This window comes from Alternaria ventricosa (genome assembly GCF_023758065.1).
Source record: "Alternaria ventricosa strain BMP 2768 chromosome Unknown scaffold_17, whole genome shotgun sequence".
In the NCBI taxonomy this organism is placed as follows: Eukaryota; Fungi; Ascomycota; class Dothideomycetes; order Pleosporales; family Pleosporaceae; genus Alternaria; species Alternaria ventricosa.
Window position 1 is genome coordinate 302,584 of NW_026055697.1, and position 26,529 is coordinate 329,112.

The window sequence follows — 26,529 nt, forward strand, 5'->3', positions numbered from 1 at the left end:
TATCTCATGGGGGCAGAACGTTCAACTGGGCGGAACTTGAAAGGACGCCGCCTACCCTTGCAAACCTGCCATGGTATTCGAGAGATAAAATTCTGGACGAGGTTGCATTCCGAGGCATCGATCACGGTGGTAGCAATGGCGTCGGGGTCGTTTGGGACTTGGATAAAAAGACCTTGACCGGAGCATCACTTGTTGGGGGTGCAATATGCCAGAAGATTCGCAAGGATTACTACAGATGGATTTGGATAAACAAGCATGTCATCCTCAAGATGAGTACTAGCCAGACACGCGCGGATTTCAAGAAGTTTGGAAATCTCATGGAATTCTCGCCTCAACGCAGCGTCACTCACCACAATCCTTACCACGACCGATTTCAGACTTCGCATGTGACGCTCCTTCTAGAATTCAATACACCCTCTGACGTCTCGGTGGAAGACATCCGCGTCAACATCAGCCATTTGTTACGAATTACCGTAGACTGGTGTGGCAGTACGAAGGTTACCGTTTCTTTACCTGGAAGGAAAGATGAACCTCGTGCTGAGGCGACCATGAATCTATGGATGTGTCGAGCGTCTATGCTAACCGCACTTTCGGATGCTGGCAAACGCGTGAGGGAAATATATTGGATGAGTACCCATCCCGCTGTGTGGATGAATGGACGCTTGGAAGTGGTGGAAGTGGAGAAGGATAACCTTTCAGGGCCTTCGGAAGAAGAGGACTATCTTTGAGCAAAGTTCGATATACGGGAAGCCAAAGCGTAAGTTTTATTCAAGAACAAACTTGCGCTAGACTGACTGATTCCACCAGGTTGTTGTGTTCCTTAGTCCATCAGGACGATATGACTGCGACGACGGCGGTTCAAGATCACTCATGTCGTTTGGTGGCTTTGGTTTGATAGAGTTCGCAAGATATGTGAATGATGGCTGGTGTGTGCACGAGAAGGGGGAGAGAAAGCGTCAGACAAATTAGGAGCAGCAGTGCGATGGTAGTGAAGTATCAAAGCAGTGTATTGTAACCCGAAGTGCTCTGGCACCTCTCAAGCTGGGTCATCGTGAGACTTGTTTGGGACTATATCCTCCGTGACGCGAACCTCGTGGCTCCCCTCTAGCTCCGATAGTACGATCCAGGTTGGGAAGACACACAGCACCGTGATACCAAAGTTGATACCGATACTGACGAAGTGGTTGGCACCACCTTCCGATTGCATACTGTCGCGGTTGTTAGTTGGTGATCTGCGAATGCTTTCCAAGAATGGCAATACTTACGCCCAGGCGACAGTTTGACCGAGTGCCTCTACACCACGCAGGATACCAGTAAGATGGCTTAAGTTGGAAAGATCGGTCGCATACTGGCCTACTAGCCAGTAAAGGAATTGCTGGAATGCCTGACCGCCGAATTGCCAGAAGAAGACAAGCGCATAGCTTTTTCCGAATCCACCCTGGAACCAATCGAACACCGGAGGTTCCGATGCGTCGTAGTTTTGCTTCTGGAGAATCGTTGCCCAAATCCATGTGCCGACAAGGATGGTGATGATGGTGCAGAATGCAATGCGACCGCGCTTCTTGATGTGGATCTTCTGGTTGTCGAGGAGGAAGGCGATGATAAACGAGGAGAAGATACCGGCAAAGTTCGTGAAGAAGGAGGAGAAAGCGCGAGCTCGGACGGTGAAGTATGTCGTCAACCAGGTGCTCATGAAGCCATTGTAGAAGTAGCTGATGAAGAAAGCTGGCAGCAAAAGGAGAATACGGCGGCTGACAAACAGCTTGCCGACAGCCTTGAACTCGGCACCCCAGGTCGCGGCGCGCTCAGTGACGATCCTCGTGCCATCCTTTCGCCAGACCTTGTGCGCTGGCGACAAGCACAGGGCTACCGGAAGGCCAAGGCACATGATGACGATGAACACGATATAGGTCGTTGATGAAACCGATCCGGTAGTTTTGCGGTTCGCGTTCAGTCCCAGGTTGATAGATCCTCCAACAATCGGCCCAAGTGCCTTCGCGGTCTGCCAGATTGCAAGGTAGAAAGCGCGGTCTCCAGGTGATGGGTATCCGATGATGATAGCAGCCTCAGCAGCCCAGAAGAAACCAGCGGAGATACCACAAAGCGCGCTACCAAACAGCATGAACCATGTGTTTGCAGAGATGTTGTTGGTGTAGAGACCAGCGCCATACAGAGGGTACCCAATAGCACCCAATGCAAGACCATACGTCAATCCGATACGGTTGTTGATAGCTCCGGCAGCGACACAGACCACAGCGAAGAGTCCGTATACCAGGGCGTTGGCGGCAGAGACGGCGTACGGTTCAGCGGCGCCTCCAGCCCCTAACCCACCAAGCGCATCCCACATTCCCGGAGCCGTGAACGAGACACCACATGCGACCAGGATCTGGAAAGGCACCGAGCGGAAGAAGGGTCCAGAACCCTTGATGGAGCCCGAAGGCTCAGACAAGGAGGCGGACGACATGACGATGCGGAGAGGAAAAGATGGAGAGAAAAGATGTCGGGATGAGGTGAAGAACCTCAGTCCAACGTGGAGACTACATATCTTAAGAGTTCGGACGACACCGCGATGCTTGGCGAGCTTGGTATCCAATTTTTCTCTCCTTAGTGATGGATGTTGAGGCAATCACCGCAATCGAGACGTTTGGTGTTTTCTATGGGGCGAGCACGACATCTGCGCTAAATGACTCGCGCGTGGCGGCTTGCGACCCAAGCGTCCACGGGTCGGACCCTTTGGGTTATGACTTCACTCGAGTTTTCCTGTGGCTTGCCAAGTATGGTGCGGTTTCCGTCGGTTTGATGAGCATCTTCCGCGAAAGGTTGCAATAGATGCGCCATTTCGACATGAGATGCGGAAAGCACGTTATGTTGGGGTTGCCTGAAGGCGGCAGAGGGTTTGACACCCGCGGACGGCGGAATGGGGAGGACAAAGACCACGACAACTTGTCGGGCACCTTGCCTTCTAAAGTCTACAAGTGCCCATCGATTACGCACACCGTCGCTGATACTCAACTCTCTCCAGCCCTTGCGGCCCGGACGTCTCTTCACCGCTCTATTACTACTCGTCGACAGAGAATAGATGATTAATTTGCACATAGACCATCATCATGTTCCCGGCGACTAGACTTCCTTTCCTAATTCACATTATTGCGTTAATCTTCACCTTTGCTTTGGCAAATTCGAAAATGTTTCCAATGCACTGGAAAGAGAAGGAAGTCAAGATCAGGGAACAATCGTGCAAAAAGTAACCCAGCGTAAATTTTTCGTAACCATTAAACTAATCGTATATGATCGTACTTCCAGCTACCCTCAACTTCGGTCTCAAACGCGTGCGGCGACGAAAGCGGCAGCAGTAGGAGCATCGATCTCGTAGTTCCTGTGCTCAGGGGTGATGATGATACCGTTGTCGCAGATGTTGTCACCAGCATGGCAGATGATAAGAACCTTGCTAGCAGCAACAGAGCCGAAAGACTCGTCACGGTCAGCATCGCCGAATGTTACAACGGCGGTGACACGCGAGGCGGCGGAGGCTGTTAGCCTCTGTGTAGCAGTGTGCACGAGCTGCGCGCCCTGGGAGTATCCGGAGACGACGATCTTGGTTGAGGGGCACCGTGTAATAGCCTAGGTGTACAGTCAGCATCGTACTGATATATCAATATAGTCACCATGACACTCACTTGGTTGATCAAGTTGAACATAGTGGTGGCACCCGCGGCGTCGCCTCCAGCCAAGAAGCCAATGACGTTAGCCGGGTAGGTAACGCCTTGGATGGCCAAGTTGCTAGCACCTCCGACACGCGCAGCCAGAGCATTGAAGAAGGTTGGGCCTTCGGAGTTGGCCTCGCCTACATTACCAGCTAGAAATGGTATCAGTATACAACCCGCCTACGATCAGTAGAGAGATCTTACCTTGGGTAGTACCGCGAGCGTAGATGACGGTGACGCGACGGCAGGCGGTACCGTCAGTCAGTTGGTTGTAAGTGTCGCCGCTGAACTGGCGCTTGGTAAGGTCACGTGTTTCAACGTCCTGGTTCTCAAGCTGTGCCGCGTACTCCTCGACAGTAAGGTCTTTGTCGAGGAGGTCAGTGATGGGGAAGCTCACTCCGTTCGCAGGCGTTGGCGCAGCGAGGGCAGTGGTGAGAATAGCCGCAAGGGCAAGAAGGGAGCGAGCGCAAGTCTTCATGATGAGCGATTGTTGAGGGCGGCCGAGATGAAACGAAAGAAGTCTGAAGAGGCTGGTAGCGATGATCCACTAAGAGTAGGTGGAATATTTGACCTTTTGTATCCTGAGCCGTCGTTCTACCGAAGCAGAGCAAGTATGGCTATAGCCACTTCAGTACTATCTCCTGCGCTACTGCATCGCCTCTTGCAAGTACATTGGCAAGCCATGTCATCAGACCTTACCTACATGCCTATTTCTACCAGTTCAATTTCCTCCTCCGCTTCGTTAAGCTGGACTGTTCTTGTTTACCGCCGTCGACACCCAATGACTACACCTGATCCGTTCACGTTGACCAGTGATTGTCTAGTTCCTGTCCGACGCTTTAAATGACATGCATTGTGATGCATCGGGCCTTTATTGTGTACTCCTAGTTTGGCCTCTCCCTCCGTGTTTGGTGTTGCTGCCGGTCTTGTTACCTTCTTCTTCGGCCTTAGCACATTTATGAACCCCAGGTACCACCGGATATCTCGAAACACGTGGGGTAGACATGGGGTTTCCAGGACGAATAGAGAACATGTACACAGTCAATGCTGCGCAACGTGAGGACCATCGACGATACGATTCGTGCAGCCGAGGCATGTCAAGCATGTTGCGGCGCTACGAGGCGTCGATCAGTGAGAAATCTTCGATGCAGCGCCGGGAAGCAGCCGCTGCTGCATGTCGTGAGTGTATAATCACCACTTCTGCTGACAGATACTTGTGCTCATGGGATGTCACTGTCATCGAGTCGCATTGTTGCAATTTGGTGGCTTCCCAGTCAATGCGATGATGTCACGCCAAGCTTTATAGTTAGCGCCATCTCTGCCATCTTGTTCTGATGTTGTCCCTTTGATTTCGACAAACCTAGCCGATGTGCTCACCAGAATTCCATCACGACATTGAAAGCGACTTTGAAAATGTTGCACAATCGATATAGATGTGCTGTTCGCAAAGCGGGACACAAACTGCATGATCAAGACCCCTGGCTCCCAGCCACCTCGGAAGGTAACTAACACCAACACTACCAGCGCGACTGGACTACCAGCCAACACAAAATGGAAGGCGTCGCGATGCCGCAGTCGCTTTACTCATAGTCTTTGCTTCCGGAAGACGACCGTCGTTATCGCATATCGTCGCAAATGCTCGGAAGCTCAATGGAGAACCCCGCACACGGTACCCGTTGCCAAGCAGAGCATGCAGCAAAGCTGTTGAAATCTTCCCTAATTCTCCTTCTGGCGTCTTGGTAGCATTACGAGCTTCCACATACGATACAGATCGGCGCTCGCGAAAGCCATGATAGCAAGAGTTGCATTTCTCCGATGACGGCAGTCACTGCGGTATCGCGAGATGTTGGAGATACCGGCAGTCGACAGCCTGTCGCGAAGAGTGGGATGGCGAAAATGGTGGAGTATAAATTGTAGAAATGGAAGGTTTGGTAAGATCTCTTGTATCGTCCAAGCCAATTGTCTAGATCGATCAAGATGCGGTCCACATCCATCCTCGTGGTCTGCGCGGCAACACTGCTGCAGACAGCTCTCTCGTCACCTATCCACGCACATCATCCTCACCAGTCATTCCCGAGTGCGCAACAATGGCCATTGCCCGTCGTTGGAAAGGCGTTAGAGCAACAGATGCCGGATGAAGACCTTCAGGACATCATTTCGCAAATATCGCGCGACAACATCGAAGCTACGATCAGAAAGCTTGCATCGTTCGGCACGCGTCATACCCTATCCAGCCAAACTGACCCCAACCGAGGCATCGGCGCTGCGAGAACATGGCTCACGGCTAAATTTCAAGAAGCGGCAGATGAGAGCGAGGGAAGGATGACTGTAGACTGGAACAGCTTCATCAAATACCCCGGAGACAACGAGCGCATCATCTTCCCAGTAAACATCACAACCGTCGTCGCAACACTAAAAGGCAGCGAGGACCCAGAACGCGTCTACGTAACAGGCGGGCATTATGACTCGCGCAACAGCGACCCCATCGACTACCAAGGCGACGCACCCGGCGCCGTAGACGACGCCTCAGGCGTCGCAGTCTCTCTCGAACTCGCCCGTATCTTCGCACACTACAAGCCCAAAACAACCATCGTCTTCACAGCCTTCGCCGGCGAAGAACAAGGTCTCCTCGGCGCCGAGAACCTAGCCCAAACCTACAAGAATGCATCCGTAAATGTAGCAGGCATGATCAACCTCGACATGGTCGGCAACTCCAAAGCCTCCGACGGCACCATCGATCATTACAACATCCGGCTCTTCTGCCAGGGCACGCCTCTGACCGAGAACTCCACGAAGATGACATCGCGGCTTAGCATCGGCGGCGACAACGACAGTCCCGCTCGCAATCTCGGTCGCTTTATCTACGAAGTCGCATCGAATGCCTTCACGGAAATGACAGTGCGTCTCATCTACCGCCTCGACAGATACAGCAGAGGCGGCGACCACCGCCCCTTCCTCGAAGCAGGATACACCGGCGTTCGCTTCGTCCAGCCCAACGAGGACTACACGCAACAGCACCAAAACGTCACTGTCCGCAATGGAAAGCAATACGGCGATCTCGTCGAATGGCTAGACTTTGAGTACAACACGCGCGCCGCCAAGGTCGTTGCGTCCACTATGTGGAGTCTCGCCAACGCACCGGGTGAGCCAACGAATGTTGGTATCAACACCACGACGTCCGACAACTTCAGCCAGTTCAAGTGGGACGCGCCGAAGGGACTGCCGGTTGAGGGGTACGAGATTCTGTATCGTGATACGATTGAACCGCATTGGACGAATGTAATTGAGGTGGGGAATGTGAATTGGTTTAACCTTACCTCGGCGACGATCCATAAGGATAATGTTATTTTTGGGGTGAGGAGTGTGGGGAAGGGCGGGTATAAGAGTCCGGCGGTTCTTCCGTTTCCGTTTGGATGTTCGAGGAACTGTTAGCAGGGATGGGAAAGTTCATGTTGTTGTTGAAATCAAGATTACTATGTACTTTTCAAGAGAGTCATCGGTCTTGTTCAGATCGGCCACGTGCAACTCCTCACCAATTCCTGCACAAACGATATGTCTTGCTGGTGATCCGAAAAGCCTTCCGTCCCTTGCAGATTCCACTCGCAGACGTCCATACCACATACTAGCCGCGAGCTCCAACCAGAGCACAGCGTTAAGTAGTCGCTATCGGATGCCTCCAGGCTTTGTTGTCCACTTTTGTCTGTACCTGCTACTCGCATCGGCTGTCTTCAGATACTCCTCAGGTCCATGCATCTGCTTCCTTCCATGCAACACTCTCAGCTGTCTTAGTCCACCATAGAGACGATCACCCTTCTTAATTTATGCCAAGATAGTACCGTATGCAGTAACACATACTGGCCAGGCTATCGTTATTCATCTGAGAATAAATATCGAGAGGGGACACGCATTGCTCCCACATCCCGCTTTGGTCAAGATGAATGATCTTGCGACGGTATTGTTCAAGGACGTCAGCCGGATCGTCGATGGCATACGAACAGGGAATAGTTGTCTCCTCGGAGGTGGCCATAGCGGGGTATGTAGCGCACAAAGCAGTACCGTGGCCATCTATCCATATTTGTGGAAGAGGCTGATCGGCTTTCGAAGGATACTGCTCCAACACGTCTGATAGCAAGAGGAATACTGCTCTCTGAATGAGATGCCACTTGATGGACTGAGTGCCATTCATGCTGCTATCGGACTCTTGGACAGTAATCAGAAGACATCCATGGTCGTGTTTGAATATATGCAGAAGCTTGTTGATGTTTATACGAAAGTCCGCAGTGGGCTCTGGTGTGGAAAGCTTGAACATCAGAACCATGTTGATGAAACACTGCTCCTCTCTGCAATGATGTGGGTTGACTAGACTCTCAAAGTTGTCGACCTCTAACAGCTTTTGTAGTGCCTTGAAGTCATCGAAGTCGGTCCCAGCTTCCTGAGTAGACATACGGATGATAATCTCGTCGTACACTCTCGTATGCATCTGGTCGATGTCAAGCCGCAGCGAGGTGTCGACTCCGCTGAGCCCTATGCGGTAGCCCCGGGCTTCGCTGGCGTCCAGGTCGAATGCAACGTCTGTATCAGACGCGCGTGCGTACGCATTGATGGTCGACAGGCATTCTCCAGGCAAGGACACAAGATCCAGCTGTTCAGGTTCTTTCCACTGAATCTTGGAACCATGGTCTAAGATGGAGAAGCCTCTGTCTGGATGCGGGAAGGAACGTGGAATACGAGAATCGTTGTATTCGACATATCCACATTGGGCGTGGTCATGGTACCAGACCATTACTGATGAGATCAGGCCAGAGTATCTGGCATACTGCTTGAGGTTGAGAACGTCTGCGGTGCCTAATCCGAAGAGAATCGTGTTCATAATATCCGCGGCAGTGATTGAATCGTACGGTTCAGCGCCGTTGTTTTGTTCTTTGAACCCCGAATTTCTGGAAACAACGAAGGCAAATTCACATTTGGCCTGAGGATAACCCCAGATGAACTTCAACAGTGGTAACAGATCGTATCGTCGATATGTTGCTGGAGGTAATGCATCTGCGTCCATGCTCACGCGAGACAGGAGGTGATAGTGTGATCCGATTCTTGACAACCATGTGCAGGTAAATTGCATCTGATCTTCGAGGAACGGAGTGACGAAGAAAGTATTCTGCCCGTAGAGGATACCGACGGCTTCATGGTAGACTTGCCTGCATGATAGTAGAAGGTCGGTGCAACCTGCAAAGACATCACAGAAATCTTCTTCCTCGTCGTCCAGAATAACAGGTCTATATCTCTTGAACAGGTACTCGTAGATGCGGTTGCGGATCTCAGGCGGTAAGGTTGTGAGGATGCTGGGCGCGCGAGGATCGGCAGGACCGGATGTTGTTTTGGGGATCTCGATGACTGTATGGGTAGCCATCTTGTGCTGGCGGTCGAGTGATCGCAGCAGGTCGAGATGCTGCTGTAGGTTAATTAACGCTAGAGAAAGATTGCAGAAGGAAGTTGACGCTGGGTGGTACTGCAGTTCTAGGCAAACAACGGTCCGAGCGCGGAGCTAGCGCGAGGTGAGAGTCAAAGTCAATAAGAGCAGGAATCAAGTCGCACCTTATACAAGGGAAAAACTAAACACCCTAGAGCCTACATTAAGATAAACACATGTAATGTAGGTAGTCTAACGTCAACGTCGGCTCTAGGGTGTTCAATTTTTCCCTTGTATGAGGTGGTCGCGCCTGCCGTATTAGTCTCGTCGTTGAGTGAGAGAACTAATCACGCTTGAGCTTCAGCAGACCATAGTCATTCTCACCGAAAGACGCCTTTACCGGTCCTAGAGCTCGTTTCAGGTCAGTATTCCGCTCCTTCGCTACGGTAAGCAGCTCAGGGCAATCTGCCGCGTCCCAGCCTTCCAGCCCATGAACGAGTACAGCCAGTATCGAGTTCTTGAAAAGATACGTTCTTCTTCTGCTACCCAGCGCCGTCAGAGAAAGAAAAAGCGCGGAGTAAACGAGAAGCGCCAGCGGATACGCAAGCCAGGCCCATCTCACGTCGACGAAGATCTCCGGTCCGTAAGCTTCACTGGTGTTGTTGATAGCTGCGGAGTTGCCGGGACCTTGTATGACTTTGCTACCTACTTCTGCGAAGCCTCGGAAGGATTCAGGCCATGTGTGACGCTCGTGGTATGGCACAAAGTACGTGCTCAGTGTGGTGGATTTGAGAATCCTCGACGTGGCAGAGCCGAGCCAAAGGGTCGAATGATTGCCGATGTAGAATGTCTCGTTCAGGCCTTCTGCGCGGAACGCCTGGTCATATCCTGATCCTGCCTTATACGGGTCGCCAATCGCGTGCAGTGGCCATTCCTCCACTGAGTCGTAGCTCACGATCGTATTTCGTACGGTGGTACTGGAGTATCGCTTCGCACAATAGCTCAGTTTGCAGTGGGATATTGTCCCGTTCACCAGTCCAAGTCGATCAATTTCGTCAACACGAGTGATATCGGACGTCGACTTGAAGCAAGCGAATGCAGAAACATCTGGCAGTGGTAGCTTGTAAGGGTCAAGTATGATATCATCCTGGTACCGTTCGTAGTCGCCGATGCAGAACTCTATCTGCGGAGTAGAGTTCGATGGGTTCCATACGGGGTCATCATTGTTTGCAGTGACGAGGCCGAGTGTCCTATCCATGAGATCGCGTTCCAAGCGAAGGAGACCAAGTCGGTATCCATTGGATAGCTTCATATCTGAGCTGGTTACACCAACCTTAGGCCATGTATCGTTATCGCTGTAGCTCGTATGAATCCACATATCCATTTCCGGGTACCCTGGCTCCCTGATAACGCAATTTCTGTCCCACCGGGCTGATTCGCCGGCTGCAAAGTGATCTCTCATCGCGGTGTAGTTCCATCCGAATCTTACTTCTGTTTCGTTGAAAAATTGTGCGGTATTGAGACATCCTTCGTAACTATCATCTTGTTTGAAATCGCCGTTCCAGAAGTTGCCATCAAAGGACACGTCTCGGGAGGTGCAGGAATCGCAAAGACCCAGAGAGATGAATTGATCAAGTTTGCATTCTGCTGTCGGACAGTGTACGTTGCTTAGTAAATTGATGTCTTGCAAAGAGACATGGTCTATGACTCCAACAGTCAGAGTGTACTCCATGCCTATAGCATAGTTAATGAAAGGACGCTTGCCATCTGTGCGACTAACATACCAGCCAGATCAGCATTCTCTGTACTCCACACATCTGACAGTGCTTTGCTCGAGCTTAGAGTCCCAGTAGTATTGACTAGCAGCGCGGGTTTGGAGTAGACTCTCAAGACCTGCTGTGTGAAAGGCTCAAAGCCAAGCGAAAGAATCGTCAAGGCTGCTCCAAAAGACGCAAGCGCAGCGGACTTCCTCAGTCGCAGCTTGTAAAGAAAGGTAAAAGCTCCCCAAGGTCCACGGGTAGCCACATCGAAATCATAGAGGCGATTGACGGGCTTCGATTGTGGTGTCTGGAAGTAGATCCATTTCAGCTGTCCGATGCACTCGGCAAGAGGGACTAACAATGCCGATTTGGCAATAGTGGAGAACACCGCTATCAGAGAATTCGGTTGAATGGGGAGTCTCCAGTCCCTCATGGGCTTGCCGTCCATGGTGAAAAGGATAGCCAGGATGAGTGCCATGCACACAGTGCTCAGTAGCAATGCCGCCACTTCCCACCACCAGCCCATGAAATGCGAACGTCGCATGGGCGGTGGCTTTAAGGGAGGAGATGCGGACCCCTGTTGGGGTTGAATAGTTGACATGGAGTTCGAGCTGTTGATTAAGGACGGCGATCCTGTCCTTGCTGAGACTGGGGAGACTGAGTGGTGTGAGGGAGGTTGGCTTTGAGGAGACCCCAAGTCAGCCATTGCAAAGCTATCGAAGGAAAGCCGTCTGTCTGTGTCCAAGTGGTCGGATGCCACAGGACTTTGAGAAGTAGACATGTCTGTCGCATAAGTTGAACAGGGTAAGATGAGGAAAGTTGACAAAGACTAATAGCTCGAAGGATTGAGATCGAACTGGAAGGCCAATCGTGCCTTCTACTCGGTCATCGTCACACGATGCAACGCGACATCATTGCGGCGATGTCAACCTTGTGCCAGCTACACCAGTGCCGTCGTCAGATTTGAGCCCCCAGAACATGGTGTGGAGGCCAAAAACCACTCCCATGGTGTCGCACTCGCATACTCCGCCCCAATCTCTTGCAAGACCCCCGATGTAGTGTGAGTAGCTTCGGGTTGTACAAGAATGCGTTGAGATAAGCCGAACTGGGTGCACAACACATGCCCCTTCTTCAATCCAGTAGCGACTAGCTCACCGAGACCAACGAAGAGGGTTCCAAAAATTCCTGGAAGGCCCAGAAGGCCTACCAGAGCAGTCAATATATGTAGTTTTAAACCAGCAAAATTGCTACCTCAGACGTATCTTCACTGGTAAGCAAATCACCCCTGCACTAGGATGAGGAAGGAAGGAAGAGGCTGAGAGTTTGGCGGATTATATAGGCGGAGGGATCGCAGGCAGCAGTCTGTCACGGGTGCGGATGAGGCGTGGTTGGGACCCGTAGGGCTGCAGGCAACTGTTCGTCACGGGTTCAGATGAAAACTTAGAAACGTTGGGTGTGGTGGATCGAAGGATGATGGGATGAGGCAGCCACGGCGTACGCGGACTCGATGTGTCAGCAGCAACCACGTGATCATAGTGACTGCCCAATCGGCTCCAGATATGATCGAGGCGGAACGACAGGGGTCCGATTCTCGGCATATCATCTCGCCCACAATTCCTCCATGGTACACCCTCAAACAACAAAAAGTAAACATCACATCTTCACCACCCCTGCATAGCAAATGCGCTTCCGTGGCGCACTGGAAGAAAGTCGTCGCCGGCAAGAGCGCGACGACGGAAATGCTAGCAAGTCGCACAGGCTTGGCCTGCATAGCAAGGGCCAAGTTGGAGTAACCCTGCAGTAGGCATGGCAGTGGAACAGAGAGCTGGACCAGTCGTTCCTCGTGCATGCTTCGTCCCGCGGCATCCATGTCGAATACTCGGGCCCGGATAATCGGCGGGCGGGCGGACCTATTGGTCTCTCATGCGCTGGGTTACAACTCACCCGCCGTCGCAGGTGGGATTACACCAGGCATGCTTTGACAGCGAAGAGGCCGGCGATTCTCGTGTGTACCGTCGGCGAGGCTTGACAGGTGCAGCGACGCTTCTGCTTAGCAGGTGTGCTAGGTGGCGAGCAGAATGTTCAATAGGGTGGCCGAGGTCAGTCTGGTGAAAGAGCAAAAACTGGGGATCGTCGGTGTGAGCCTTCGCATAGCGGCCTTCAGGGTCTGGTCCCTGTTGCGACATCTGTGGCCAACTGTGAGGATCCAGAATAATAGCGAGCCATAATCGTGCATGTGCTGGCGGTGAGGGCAGAGAGCCTTGACGCGAGTAGAGTGCATGTCTTATACCCGCCTGCTCCCCTTTGATCCCATCTTGCTCGCTCTTCCCCTGCTCCTCGCCGGCCTCGCCTTTCAGACTTCTCTAGCTTGTGTTGTGTGGTGACGGCTAGCTGCACCGTTTTCCCACGTCGTCGCCGTGCCGCATTCTCGTCGCAAAACGCCGTCGACCCTTCCCGACCAATCTCGCAGCAAAAGCCGGGGTGTCCCCTCTGGCCCGCAAGATCTGCAGGATAGCGCAGTCGACATAGGATTCGAGCGATTCCCTCTGTGCATTCAGGGATTTTGCAAATTACCATCCACGGGACTTTCGGAACCTCGACGCGCAAGACAGCAGAGTCAGCTGTCAGGTACCCGGTGTGCACCATTCCGACGAGCGTCTGATAGCTAGTGGGAGAGCTAGGCGGCGTCAGAACGTGGGAACCTTGGAAACAGCGGTCACGCCCGAGGTCAGCACACACACCTGGCCGGCCCCTTAGTAAGGAGGAAGTTAGAGAAGGTGCGGGTGAGGCGGTCACATTCTGCGACAACCCACTTTCCGCCTTGTCCTTTCACACTCGAGCACCCAAACGCGCAATCTGCGAGCGACGGCGACACCTCATCTATCCACGCCTCCCTCTCGCACGGCGGCACACTTCCTACCAACAAACTTCGCCGTAACAGAACCTTCAAAGAGCGCCACACTACACAACCGCAGCCATGCACCGCAAAAACCCCATCAGCGTGCTCGTCTACAACACGCTTTTCCCCACGCCCTCGCCCACAGACCCTCCCTCCTTCAGCGCGCATCTCTCCAAAAACCTCGTCGGCGAAGTGCGCATCGAAACAGCAAACTTCTACGGCTCGCTCGACACAATCGAAGCGCGGTACCCAGGCCTAAACTACGCCTTCCAACCACACCGAAAACGCCTCGGCCGCTTCCCACACCACAAGCGACTCTTCGACGCATTCGACCGGCTCGGGCTAACCGAAGCCGAAATCCAAGGCTTCTGCAGATGGGAAGGCACACTCTGGGCACGAGAGCGCTATGAGCGAGACGAAGGCGTACGCGTAGTCGACACGACTGGCGTAGACATAGGGGAATGGGTCGACACACGCCGAGCCTACTCATCACGCCACAACAACGGCGCAGGCATCAACGTCAAGACGGACATTGAAGTCGAAATCGAAGAACTAGAACACCACAACCACCTCCTACACAACCCACTCACCCGGCAAAACATGCAACCGCCCAACCACCACCACAACGGCGGCGACACAGAAATGCCCGACTCCTCCTCCTCAGCCGAAGACGACGACGACGACGACGAAGACGGCGCAGCAGAAGCGTCAGACTCGGAATCAGACTCAGACTCCACATCCAACGAACTCTCCTCCTCGGTCGGCTTCTCCCTAAACGCGCGCCTCCTCCACGCCGCCGCCCTCCGCGAGTCCTCGGGCGCCCTAAACATACCCATGGACCCAGAATGGGAACAATACCTCAAAGAAGCGTCTGAGCGCGGCGAGCTCAACATCGACGCGACGAGAGAGGCGCTGCGGACGATGGCAGGCCAGATCGCGCAGTTGCACCAGAGCACCGTTGAGGCGGAGGGCAGCGAGGCGGTGCCGCAGACGTTTCAGCCAAATGCGGCTCCGGCTTAGGAGTCCGTAGACGCACGGATGCAGATGGAGATGGAAATGGATGCGGAGGCGGAAATACAATGGATGATCGACGACGGCGTCGAAGCAGCGGTTATTGTTATGTTTCCCGATGTGTTTCTAGCACCACCACCGAGGGCATGATTACGAAGGACACGACGACTGGAACGATCAGGACGAAGACGCAGTCAGTGGTGATAGGATACCCATCTTTAAGGATGGTGCTTGTTGTTGGCTTTGGCCTTTTGCCTCTCTCCTGCACTGCATGGCGTTTCTGCTTCTTTCCATACAAGACAGGCGTTTGATGGGCATTTCGCGAGATACCCCAGATTTCCTGCTGGGCTTTTCTTGTTTTGTTGGGATAATGGATGGTTCTTGTTATCATTTTATAGATTGGTGAGGAGGCTTTGGATGGGCAATGAGGCATGGAGTGAGGCATGCACGGCATATAGTCATAATCCATCATGTTCAGATTTTCAAGATGGGTGTTTGTGGTGTTCTTGTTTCTCATTATGTGCTTGATGCTTGCTTGCACTTGAGGAGTGATGGTTGCTCCGATCCCTATATGGAGCTATGGAGGGGTTGCTGACGCTCATGGCTTTTCCATCAAGTCTCCTTTGTCGGAGACTCGAATGTAGCTAGACATGACCCAAGGCTGCATCCTTCGTGAAGCCCTGCAATCCTCTGCGGGCACCACCGGCTGTGACCACATTGGTTTCCCATGCCAGACGGCCTTGAGGAAGTGCGAACCACTGTTGTGAAGACGTGACGTGTCGCAGTATTATGAGATACTACACACACCGTCGCCTTAACGCCTTCCAGAGCTCCCGAAGCCGAATCCGCCAGGGCCCCTCTTGGTACCCCTTGTGATCCTGCCGCTACTATCCTCATCGATCTCCATAGCGTCATCACCACCCATACCCATCAGATTCCGCTTGCCAGTGTTCTTCTCGTCACCGACCGTCATGACTGCCTCAAAGGCCCTCTCCTTCTTCCGACGCATCTTCTCTCGATCCAACGCTTCCTTCTTGACCTTTGCAACTTGCGCCTCCAGATCTGCGAGAGCGGAGTCGCACCGTTGTGACCATGACTGTAGGGTGTTTTGAAGGGCGGGGAGGGAACCTGGTGCGAGGTCGCGGAGCGGTGAGATAGATGTTACGGAGACGAGGGAATGTGCGGGGTCGAGCGTCGCGGTGATGAGGCCGGAGTAGATGGCGGTGGTGATGAGCTCCTCGAGAGCGCGGGTGGTGGGTAGCTCGAGAGCCGTCATGAGATGTTTGTAGGTGAGGGTGGCGTGTGAGTGTGAGAGCGGCAGTAACGAGAGTAGCAAGAGCTTCTGGTGTTGCTGTGCTGAGAGTTTAGGAAGATTTGCTTGAGCTTTGCGCTGTCAGTATACAACTTGATGGCTATGGTATGATCAACGCACCCTTGTAGTCTTCCCAGGTTCCCCAGGCGAAGATCTCGAGCAGGGTAAGATACGACGCATACTCCTCTGAATTCCGTAGGTTCTGGATGTTTGGTGTCTGTAGGAGTTCGGCGAATACGTATGTGTTGGGCGCACTGGTGGCTTGCACGATCAAGTCCGATGCTGCTCGTGGAGAAGTCGCGGACTTGCTGAGGGCCAGGAAGGGCTCGAGAGCGTTGAGGGCCTTGGTTTGCTCCATGTTGTATTATTGACGATGTAACAGCTTCTGGAGTGGTATGGGTGTGGCTTCAATGTAGCTGTCTATCGATAGTGGAAGGCGAGCAGGCAGCTGCATGTGAGGTACGTCTTGGCAATCGCGGTCGGTCGCGACTGCCCCGCGACTCAACCCCACCCGCCTTTACGCTCGGACATTCTCTCATTCAACGAGTTCGATTCCACAAAGGGAGTTGAATAGGCACTTTTTCTTTTTGCCCTTTGCGCTCAAGCATGGAATAGATTTGTCAGGCATCACCTCTGGGTCAGCGACACAGGCCTTGACTCGTACCCGACACCGCCTGCTCCGCAATCACGAGATAGGTTGTCGGCCACCCATCATCAATCACAGCGCGTGAACTAAGCAGTTCGTAAGACGAAGGACACCAAGTCCGGTCCACGTCGTGTTCGGTGACTGACACGGTGCACGCTCAATCCAGGCAAACTGCCACGGCACTGGTAATTTGTTTCGTTCGGTCAAAGCGGTAACAGGCCCTGAGGCTCCGCGTGTCTCATCTAAGGATCAGGAAGGGTTTTATGTTCCTTCCTGTTTCACATGCCAAGAAGGAAACACTATCGTCTAATGTCCGTGCCGCGTCAGAGACACCACCAACTCCTAGATATCACAATTATTCTTAATCCTTTTTCTGTCATCCTACGGACTTGGAGTGTGCCCTGCATCTCATAGCGCTTGCACTCTGACAGCTTGACGATCAGCTCGTGGCGGCGCCCTAGCAATAACGGCCTATCATCCACCTGCGGAGCCGGTCTAGCCTTCTTTCGACGTGCCGCGGCGCTGGGCTTGAATCAGCACTGGGTCAGATTGTGGCTGCTGCACTCCGTTCATCAATCGCCATATTAATAACTTCGCCATCTGGCACTACCGGAAGCTGGCCTTCCTTTTTACTCCGGAGTCCGCTATCCTCTCGCGTTTACCTCACGTTGTCGCCATAACGTCGCGCGATCGCTTTTCGACTTCGCCCCAATCCTCCCGCTTCGTACGAGCCGCCCTCGCCCCATTCGACCGTTGGATGCTGCATCTGGCTCAGCATCGGCAGTCTAGTTCGCGATCCGTCTGAAGTCAACGGCACCGAAAAGCGCTTCTAGCCATCATGGCTCCTCCTCCGGCGACAGCGCACATGGCGACGACGACGCTCAAAGTCGAGGGCATGACATGCGGCGCGTGTACCTCCGCGATTGAATCGGGCTTCCAGGGCGTGAAGGGAGTAGGAAATGTGTCAATAAGTTTGGTGATGGAGCGGGCTGTCATCCAGCATGACCCCGAGGTCATCACCGCGGAAGAGGTCAGGGAGATTATCGACGACAGGGGGTTCGACGCAGAAGTGCTCTCGTCGGATTTACCAATGTCGCACAGCGCAGATGACCACTTTCTGAGCGACTCTGAAGATGAAGAGGAGGAGACAAACGGAACGGTCTCCACAACAACGCTCTCCGTTGGCGGTATGACATGCGGAGCGTGCACATCCGCCGTGGAAGGCGCTTTCAAGGACGTGGCTGGAATCAAGTCCTTCAGCATTTCGCTTCTCTCTGAGCGCGCAGTCATCGAACACGACCCTACGATTATATCTCCGGAAAAGCTCGCTGAAACCATAGAAGACGTTGGCTTTGACGCGCAGGTGCTGGATACCGTGGCCGCGACACCAGCGGCAAAGAAGAGCAGGAACCGGAAGCAGCAAAAGACGATGACCACAACAGTCGCTGTTGAGGGCATGACCTGTGGCGCATGCACATCAGCCATCGAGAGCGGGTTCAAGGACGTTGAGGGTGTATACCAGTTCAACATCAGCCTACTAGCCAACCGTGCCGTTATCGTGCACGACCCTTCCAAGCTCACCGAAGAGCAGATAGCAGAGATCATCGAGGACCGCGGGTTTGACGCCCAGGTTCTGTCATCCGTCGATGGTAGCATACAGCAGTCGTCAACATCCAACGCCCCCGTACAACTAAAGATCTATGGACTGCCCAACGCTAGCGCAGGTCAAGAGCTGGAAGGACTGCTACGAAAGAGATCCGGAATTACCTCAGCGACTGTCAACTTCAACTCATCAAGAGCTACCATTCAACGAGAGCCTCAAATCGTCGGTCTTCGAGCTATCGTTGAGGCTGTAGAGGCAGCTGGATACAATGCACTAGTCGCTGACTCCGAAGACAACGATGCCCAACTGGAGTCCCTCGCAAAGACTAAAGAAATCCAGGAGTGGAGAAGATCTGTCATCTTCTCGGCTTGGTTCGCACTTCCTGTGATGTTGATAAGCATGTTCATTCCCATGTTCCTGCCATTCCTCAACTTTGGCGGTATTCGTCTGATACCTGGCCTCTATCTCGGCGATGTCATCTGCTTGGTCCTTACTATACCTGTCCAATTCGGTATCGGAAAACGTTTCTACATCTCTGCGTACAAGTCCCTGAGCCACGGCTCTCCCACCATGGATGTTCTGGTAGTACTGGGTACCTCAGCCGCCTTCTTTTTCAGCGTCTTCTCCATGTTGGTCTCACTCTTGGTCTCCCCACACACCAAGCCGACCACACTGTTCGAAACCAGCACCATGCTGTTCACTTTCATCAGCTTAGGTCGCTATCTTGAGAACCGTGCGAAGGGTCAAACGTCCAAGGCCCTTTCCAGCCTCATGTCGCTAGCTCCGTCCATGACCACCATTTATGCGGATCCCATCGCTGCGGCTAAAGCTGCTGAAGGTTGGGATGTTGCTGAAGAGAAATCGGAACGCACCTCCACTGACGGCAATGCTGCTGAAGAAAGGGTCATCCCCACCGAGCTCATCGAGGTTGGCGACGTTGTTATTCTTCGTCCGGGTGACAAGCTTCCAGCTGATGGTACAGTCACACGTGGAGAGTCGTATCTCAACGAGAGTATGGTCACTGGTGAAGCTATGCCAATACTCAAGAAGAAAGGCGCATTGGTCATGGCTGGTACTGTCAATGGAAACGGACGTCTGGAGTTCATGGTCACTCGAGCCGGCCGCGACACCCAGCTCAGTCAAATCGTCCGCCTCGTCCAGGAAGCCCAAACGAGTCGTGCCCCCATTCAACGCCTTGCCGACATTGCTGCTGGTTATTTCGTTCCAATCATCATCACTCTCGGCCTCGCAACCTTTGTCGGATGGATGGTTCTCAGCCACGTCCTACCTTACCCACCCAAAGTATTCCTTGATCACGCTAGTGGCGGCAAGTTCATGGTTTGCTTCAAGCTCTGCATCGCTGTCATTGTCTTTGCTTGCCCATGCGCGCTCGGTCTTGCAACACCCACCGCTGTCATGGTCGGTACTGGTGTTGGAGCTGAGAATGGCATTCTCGTCAAAGGTGGTGCCGCTCTTGAGACTGCCACAAAGATCAACCATGTTGTCTTCGACAAGACTGGCACGCTCACTGTTGGCAAGATGAGTGTATCTCAGGCAGATATTCAGGGAGGCTGGGCAAGCCCTGATAAGAAAAACCTTTGGTGGACTCTCATTGGACTTGCGGAAATGGGCTCAGAGCATCCTATTGCTAAGGCTATCGTTCTCTCGGCCAAGGAACATCTCCGCCTCGGACCCGATGGTAGCCTAGATGGCTCAGTCGGAGACTTTGAAGCTGTCACCGGTAAGGGTATCATCGCAACGGTTGAAGCAGCCCTCTCTCCTGAGCGTACTCGCTACAAGGTCCTCATCGGTAACATGGCTTTCCTCACATCAGAAGGTGTCAATGTGCCCGACTTCACAGAAGAGCCGCTCACACCTGCTGCAAACTCCAGACCTCGAGGTGGATCCCAGAACCGATCTGCTGGCATCACCACGATCCATACCGCCATCGGCAACACCTACACCGGTACATTGAGCATGTCCGACACCATCAAGCCCTCAGCTCGCGCTGCAATTCTTGCCCTTTCTCGCCTGGGCATAACATCCTCGATTGTTACTGGTGATACCTCTGCTTCTGCCCTTGTCGTTGCAGCAGCAGTTGGTATTGATCCCGCAGATGTCCACGCTTCCTCCACCCCTGCCGACAAGAAAGCTATCATTGAAGACCTCCAGTCGCGCGGCCAAGTCATCGGTATGGTCGGTGACGGCATCAACGACTCCCCAGCGCTCGCCTCGGCTGACATTGGCATTGCTCTTTCTACTGGTACAGACGTCGCCATGGAGGCTGCCTCTATCGTCCTCATGACCAACACGGACCTCCTCTCCATCCCGGCCTCACTAGTCCTCAGCCGTGCCATCTTCTTCCGCATCAAGCTGAACCTGGCATGGGCGTGCATGTACAACTTCATTGGTCTTCCTTTCGCAATGGGTTTCTTCCTACCATGGGGTCTCTCACTACATCCCATGGCTGCCGGTGCCGCGATGGCATGCTCATCTGTCAGCGTTGTTGCTAGCTCTCTGCATCTCAAGTTCTGGCATAGACCTAGCTGGATGAAGGTCAGCGTCCTCGATCCTGGTGCGCCGATCGATGAGAAGGAAGCGGAGATGGAGAAGATGGGCCACAAGGGCGTCTTTTCTACTCTCAAGGAATGGGTCAGTGATGCGTGGGCCGCGAGGAGGCGGAACAAGGAGGAGACAAGCTATATGCCTCTGAGGGATATGGAGCAGCAGTAATCTCGTTCACGCGTGTTTGAGCAGATGTTGTTAGTATTGGCGAAGCGTTTAGGATACCACCTTTTCTTGGTTCTTTTCCTTGTCTGTATGTCGTTGCATTTCCGTTGTTCCTTTTTGGGAGTCCCTGTATATAGCTCTTGACACCCGATATTGTTGTTCCAGCCTCGTATGAATCCAATACGATCTACGCTACAACCACATTCATGTCATGTGAAGATCAAATGTGTTAACTCAATGATATTACTCGTCAAACTAGCGAATGTACACAGAATTGTGATGCGATAGCCCAAGTACTTACCTGAAGCAGCCAAACGTCGGCAGCTTGCCGTGCGCGTGACGAAGTCGCGAAAGCGCGGCGGGCCAGGGTCCACCAATTGGCGTCACAAAGATAAGGCCAAGATGAACAACACAACACCGCACTTGCTTTCCCACTCGAACCTGCCTTATTCGCCCTTGCTCGCTTCGTGGAGCTTACTCGGAACACACATGCGACCGTGAATAGCACCGAATCCCACGTCCTACATCCGCCCGCCGCCAGAAACGTCAAACGAGGCCGCTGCCACCGCTGTTCACCATGGGCAGGAACCGAGCCGTGTCGAATGCGTCGACGCGGAGCAGCGAGCCGCCGTTACAAGTAGGTATGGGCACTTTATGAGTTTGGCAGGACTGTTGCTGAGTAGACGCAGGAGCTGGGGAGTATGTATGATTACCTGGCCAAGGTAGTGCTGTTGGGACCCAGCGGCGCTGGAAAGTAAGTTCGCGATAAGAGCGAAGACATTGTACCAAACACCGAATAACCAAGATACGCCTATAGATCCTGCCTCCTCCACCGCTTTGTAAAATCCGAATGTAATCTTCCCTCCCATCTCCTCTCTCCCCTCTCCACCGCCATCAACAACCCCCCCACTAACACTCTCTCCCACTCACAGGGCGCGTCCTCTCCAGCCAAACAATCGGCGTAGAATTCTCCTCCAAAATCGTACACATCGCCGACCGCCGCCAACGCTCGCCCTCGTCCCCCTCGTCGCGCAAACGGATAAAACTCCAGTTATGGGACACAGCAGGCACAGAGCGCTTCCGCTCCGTCTCACGGTCCTACTACCGCGGCGCTGCAGGCGCTATCCTCGTGTACGATGTAGCCAGCTGGCGCAGCTTCGAGCAGTTGAAGACGTTTTTGGATGATGCGAGGGCGTTGGCGGGGCCGGATATTACGATTATACTGGCGGGGAATAAGGCCGATGTTGAGGATGGGGGGGTGCCTATAGGCATGAATAGTGGAGGAGGGGGAGGAGGAGGATATAGCAGTTATGCCAGCACGCCCTCGTCGGAATCTGGTCTCCCTCCACCCACGCCCTCCTCGCAAGCAAGTCGCACGCCCTCACTCAACGCCAATCTCCACGCGAGCTACACCGTTGCGCCCGACGGCCGCGAAGTCCCCGCCGAAACGGCTTCTCGCTGGGCCGGCCAGAACGGTATCCCCGTTGCTGTCGAAGTCTCCGCATTAAACGGAGAGAACGTGGAAGAATTGTTTTCCCGGTTGGCGCGCATGATTCTCACAAAGATTGAACTTGGAGAAATCGATCCTGATGACCCGGCCAGTGGGATCCAATACGGCGATCTGGGATGGGATGATGGGGGCGGGAGTGTGAGGAGTGGGTTTGGGGATGAGGGGGTTAGGTTGAGGAGGAGAGGGGGGAAGAAAGCTGGTGGTGCGTTGGGGGAGTGGGAGGATGTTTTTAGGTTGGGTGGGGGTGGGGGGAGGAGGAGAGGGGGCTGTTGCTGACGCTATTAGAGGGGATCAGATTGGGAAGGGGAAGAGGTGTGTTTCTTGGTTTGTTATATGTTTGTATATGCGGCATACCCCCGGTGTTTTTTCTTGAGAGGATATATAGATAGATTGACGATGTAATGCGGGTTAGAGGGTCTTTGGGCACATATGAATGAGACAAGTTCGTTCAATTCTGACTGCTGCATATAATTAACTCAAAGTGTGTTTGGGAATTGAACCTCGTAAGGATTGTCATAGAGGTACCTGACGGCATTTTGTTACCCTGCTTTGCATCGACATTCCACCGTCATAGAAATCGAGCTGTAGGACATGTGTCTTTCCCGGAAAGTACGAACAACCTCTTTTTCTAGAAAACATATCATCATTTACAGACTCATCTCTATATACCCGGGTATGTCTACTCCAAAGCCAAAAACAAAAACGCTATGCCAAACGCCATCCCTTCATTCACAATTCCAAGCATGGACACATGCATCACCCCCTCACGCCTTCCCCTCAACAACCTGCCCCAGCGCCTCCCCCTCAACCATAGCATCCCCAGGTCCCTTCCCAGCACTCCCCACCTTCTCCAGCGGGCTCATAACCTTCTCCTCCACCCTCTTCTCCTCCCCGTCCACACTGATATTAACCCAACCCCGTACACTATCCTTCGTCCGACTGAGGATAGTAGTATCATTAACCAGATTCCAGCCCTTTGCCGGCCCTGCCTCAACATCTAGTTCCAAATCCGCGGCACTCGTATTCGCAACCCTGACACCGTTCTCCCTCAACACCTGCAGTATCGCGCGTGTGTTCAGCCTCAATACGCGTTCAGGCTCCTTCGCGCCGAAGACTTTGGTTGTAACCCAGGGGAACAGGACGCCGAAATCGGATTGAGAGAGATGCGCTGAGGCGATGGGGTAGAAGATGTGAGGGCCAGGCTGATTGGCGTATTTCGACTGTGAAGGGGAGGGAGGAGCTAAGATGGATTTCGTTTCGCGGAAGTTGGAGGACCAGTTGTAGAAGCCTTCGGAGGCGATGGCTAGGAGGTTTTTGCCGCCGGAGGGAGCGTCGTAGCAGGGCATGGGTTTAGAGCGGAGCCAGCTTGTAGCGGGGCTTTGGATGGGGAGTGTCCAGAGGTCGAGGAGGGTGACGGAGTTTTGGGGTGTGATTTGTTGGACTAGGCTGGAGTCTTCGGAGGGGGTGTAGAGGGGTTTGTAGCTTGTGCTTGGGGTTGAAGGGCGGTGGTAGACGGATTTTACGAATTGAACCATTGTGCATGCGCCGAAGGAGTGGCCTGCGTAGCTGATGGAGCCGGGCTCGTGGATGTTGAGGATGTTGGAAAACATGCTGAGTAGGTTCTTTCCCTTAGGTTGGTCTTGGGCTACGTTCTTGAGTTTACGTCCTTCGTCGATTTTCAAGACCGCATCGTGTACCATGCCCAACTCCCATAGCCGTATCTTCAGTTGCTCGTCTCGTGCCTCGTATACTTCCGTGCTCGCCTTGTGCGCAATCGATCGGTAATCTACGCGCTTCGTCTTCTGCTTCTCTTCTGGTGTGTGGTGGATGGCGAGAGGCGAACTGCCATCGCGATGGTCTGCTGCTACCACGACAATTCCGTGACTTGCAAGCGACCCGCAGATGTGCGAGTATGCGTTCCGTGTGCCTCCCAGTCCGTGGGAAAACATCATAACGGGCCATCGATCGGACTTCGGCGGGGGTGCGAGGAGTTCGGCATTTTGGTGTACAGGCATAGAAATATAATAAAGTAGTTGTGGCATCAATCTAGACAACTGTCAGTATCATGCTCATCCCAATCGCATCTCACGGTACTTACGAGAAAACGCTCGCAAACGCGCTGTTCGCCCCCAGAAACCTCGCATAAGCACTAATGTATTCCCTCTGCGGGCTCGGTATCCATCTCACAGCCTTCTCATTGCTGTCTTGTTTACAGGGGTAGAAGATGCGGAAAGCGACAGTTGGTAGATCCGCAGGAGGCGCATCCGCGCTGGGGCTGTCCAGGTCGCTCGTGGGTATCTCTACATCCACAGAGCCGACCTTGTACGGTCCCGTATGCTGTGGGAAGCCCGGCGTGGGATTCAATCGATGGAGCCACGACATATCGGCAATCGCAAGCGGGTTCGCTGTTCCAAGCGGAAGCCGCGAAGGAAGAGCGCGGGTAAGAGATCTAAAAGCGCGTGAGAACGACAGTATGATTGTCAAAGAACGTAACAATCAATCTTCAAACGAGCCGTGAATCTAGCAAAGAAACGAACAGGCCGTAGCAATGGGGGTGTACGAAGTGAGTTGTGGAGGAAAGTCTAGATCAGAAACGGAGCCGCACCCACACGCCTATATCATGGAAATCTGAAGAACATGCCAGTGACGCACGAAAGCCCATGCTTGCGCTTACGCTACTGCCAGGGCACCGGAAACTGGGCATCCATCCTCGGAAGGGCACGCGACCCCCGAGTGCTTAGCCCGCCGGTGACATCCATGACTGTGGCAAATGTAAATTTGTGGCATGGAGATGCCGAGGTTTCGGACGCGTTACGGCGGATCCAGAAGTTTCCCCAGCGCGTCAGCATGCGAGATATGGGCATACTGTGGGAATTCTTCGGAGAGCAGGAAGCTGGATTGATGGGTGCTGTAGGTATTCTGCTGGATCAAGCTCGGATAGGCGTGGGGAGTGGCTTACAGCATGATCGCGTGCGCATGCATTATCCTTTTTCATGATGACGACACGCCAGACGTTTAGATCCGCGCATGCGCGAGATCGCGCTAGGCTTCACGTCGCCGCGTCTGGCCACACCACGAAACTTCTCGCCGCGGTACTCTACTACTACTACTGCATCTATCTGAGTTTTGGTTCGAGCGACGCGTTGATCAATTTGGTACGGAATTCCGTCGATTTCCAAATCTGCATCGAGACCGACTATTGCCCCGACGTAAGAACTATCGATGCAGGTGGTGAGAATAATGTCCCGATGTAGTTCCGACATGGTGGGTGACATGTGATCGTCATGTAGCTCCCGAGTAGCGCGCGCGATCGTGAGGTAGACTGGACGTGATGCAGCATCAGTGATGTGGATTATTGACAACTCATCGAATGAAGAAATGTACTGCGTATGAGTTGCGTCGATCCATGATACAGACCTGGCAGACGAGGAAGCCTAAGAAAGACACATATCCTAAAGCCCGAGACAGTCTTGACCTCTCAATTTTGATCGTTGCGTAGCGTAGCTACATATGCGCGATTACAGACTAGACTTCATACAGAAAACACTTCCTATTTTTATATACACTCCAAGGAAACTACATGTGCTATTGTTGTGCAACAGACGTCTCTGTTGTCGACTGACCAGCTTGCTCTCCTGCTTTTCTGATGAGTGAACAACGGGTATCCTGAGAAACGCCTGAAGGAAAAGACAAAGGAAAGTAAGGGAAAGAAAGGGAACGGTATATCCGCCATCGCCACCACCATACCATCCATCCATCAACCCGAACAAGTGTTGCATCTGCCACAAGGACGGGAGAACCGTGTCACACACTCCAAAACAACCCCATCTCCCGCCATGAAGGTGTCCGTCTCCGCCTACCAACCAACCCCAACACCCTTATCCTTCAACCTTCTAAACTCCCTACACTCATACTCCGTCGGCCTCTTCGCCTTCCCCTGCCACCTA

The 26,529-nt window shown here is 53.2% G+C and overlaps 10 protein-coding genes across 10 annotated transcripts; 4 read left to right on the forward strand and 6 right to left on the reverse strand.

Moving 5' to 3' along the window:
- Positions 1–1,036: 1,036 nt before the first annotated feature.
- J4E93_008565 (uncharacterized protein) lies at positions 1,037–2,464 on the reverse strand (the record flags this gene model as incomplete). Its single annotated transcript, XM_049346463.1, has 2 exons — positions 1,037–1,208; positions 1,266–2,464. 2 exons carry the CDS (start codon positions 2,462–2,464, stop codon positions 1,037–1,039), a joined length of 1,371 nt encoding a protein of 456 aa, XP_049196353.1.
- An 857-nt stretch (positions 2,465–3,321) lies between these two features.
- Positions 3,322–4,182, reverse strand: J4E93_008566 (uncharacterized protein; the record flags this gene model as incomplete). The annotated part of the gene is made up of 3 exons (XM_049346464.1): positions 3,322–3,621; positions 3,678–3,856; positions 3,909–4,182. 3 exons carry the CDS (start codon positions 4,180–4,182, stop codon positions 3,322–3,324), a joined length of 753 nt encoding a protein of 250 aa, XP_049196354.1.
- Positions 4,183–5,681: 1,499 nt separating this feature from the next.
- J4E93_008567 (uncharacterized protein) lies at positions 5,682–7,136 on the forward strand (the record flags this gene model as incomplete). Its single annotated transcript, XM_049346465.1, has 1 exon — positions 5,682–7,136. The coding sequence occupies one exon, from the start codon at positions 5,682–5,684 to the stop codon at positions 7,134–7,136; it is 1,455 nt and encodes a 484-aa protein (XP_049196355.1).
- Positions 7,137–7,518: 382 nt separating this feature from the next.
- J4E93_008568 (uncharacterized protein) lies at positions 7,519–9,111 on the reverse strand (the record flags this gene model as incomplete). Its single annotated transcript, XM_049346466.1, has 1 exon — positions 7,519–9,111. The coding sequence occupies one exon, from the start codon at positions 9,109–9,111 to the stop codon at positions 7,519–7,521; it is 1,593 nt and encodes a 530-aa protein (XP_049196356.1).
- A 343-nt stretch (positions 9,112–9,454) lies between these two features.
- On the reverse strand, positions 9,455–10,495 carry J4E93_008569 (uncharacterized protein; the record flags this gene model as incomplete). The annotated part of the gene is made up of 1 exon (XM_049346467.1): positions 9,455–10,495. The coding sequence occupies one exon, from the start codon at positions 10,493–10,495 to the stop codon at positions 9,455–9,457; it is 1,041 nt and encodes a 346-aa protein (XP_049196357.1).
- A 3,353-nt stretch (positions 10,496–13,848) lies between these two features.
- Positions 13,849–14,790, forward strand: J4E93_008570 (uncharacterized protein; the record flags this gene model as incomplete). The annotated part of the gene is made up of 1 exon (XM_049346468.1): positions 13,849–14,790. The coding sequence occupies one exon, from the start codon at positions 13,849–13,851 to the stop codon at positions 14,788–14,790; it is 942 nt and encodes a 313-aa protein (XP_049196358.1).
- Positions 14,791–15,595: 805 nt separating this feature from the next.
- Positions 15,596–16,451, reverse strand: J4E93_008571 (uncharacterized protein; the record flags this gene model as incomplete). The annotated part of the gene is made up of 2 exons (XM_049346469.1): positions 15,596–16,164; positions 16,214–16,451. The coding sequence occupies 2 exons, from the start codon at positions 16,449–16,451 to the stop codon at positions 15,596–15,598; spliced, it is 807 nt and encodes a 268-aa protein (XP_049196359.1).
- Positions 16,452–17,577: 1,126 nt separating this feature from the next.
- On the forward strand, positions 17,578–21,075 carry J4E93_008572 (uncharacterized protein; the record flags this gene model as incomplete). The annotated part of the gene is made up of 1 exon (XM_049346470.1): positions 17,578–21,075. One exon carries the CDS (start codon positions 17,578–17,580, stop codon positions 21,073–21,075), a length of 3,498 nt encoding a protein of 1,165 aa, XP_049196360.1.
- A 574-nt stretch (positions 21,076–21,649) lies between these two features.
- On the forward strand, positions 21,650–22,858 carry J4E93_008573 (uncharacterized protein; the record flags this gene model as incomplete). Its single annotated transcript, XM_049346471.1, has 3 exons — positions 21,650–21,709; positions 21,762–21,826; positions 22,021–22,858. The coding sequence occupies 3 exons, from the start codon at positions 21,650–21,652 to the stop codon at positions 22,856–22,858; spliced, it is 963 nt and encodes a 320-aa protein (XP_049196361.1).
- Positions 22,859–23,346: 488 nt separating this feature from the next.
- Positions 23,347–24,597, reverse strand: J4E93_008574 (uncharacterized protein; the record flags this gene model as incomplete). The annotated part of the gene is made up of 1 exon (XM_049346472.1): positions 23,347–24,597. One exon carries the CDS (start codon positions 24,595–24,597, stop codon positions 23,347–23,349), a length of 1,251 nt encoding a protein of 416 aa, XP_049196362.1.
- Between the last annotated feature and the right edge of the window lie 1,932 nt (positions 24,598–26,529).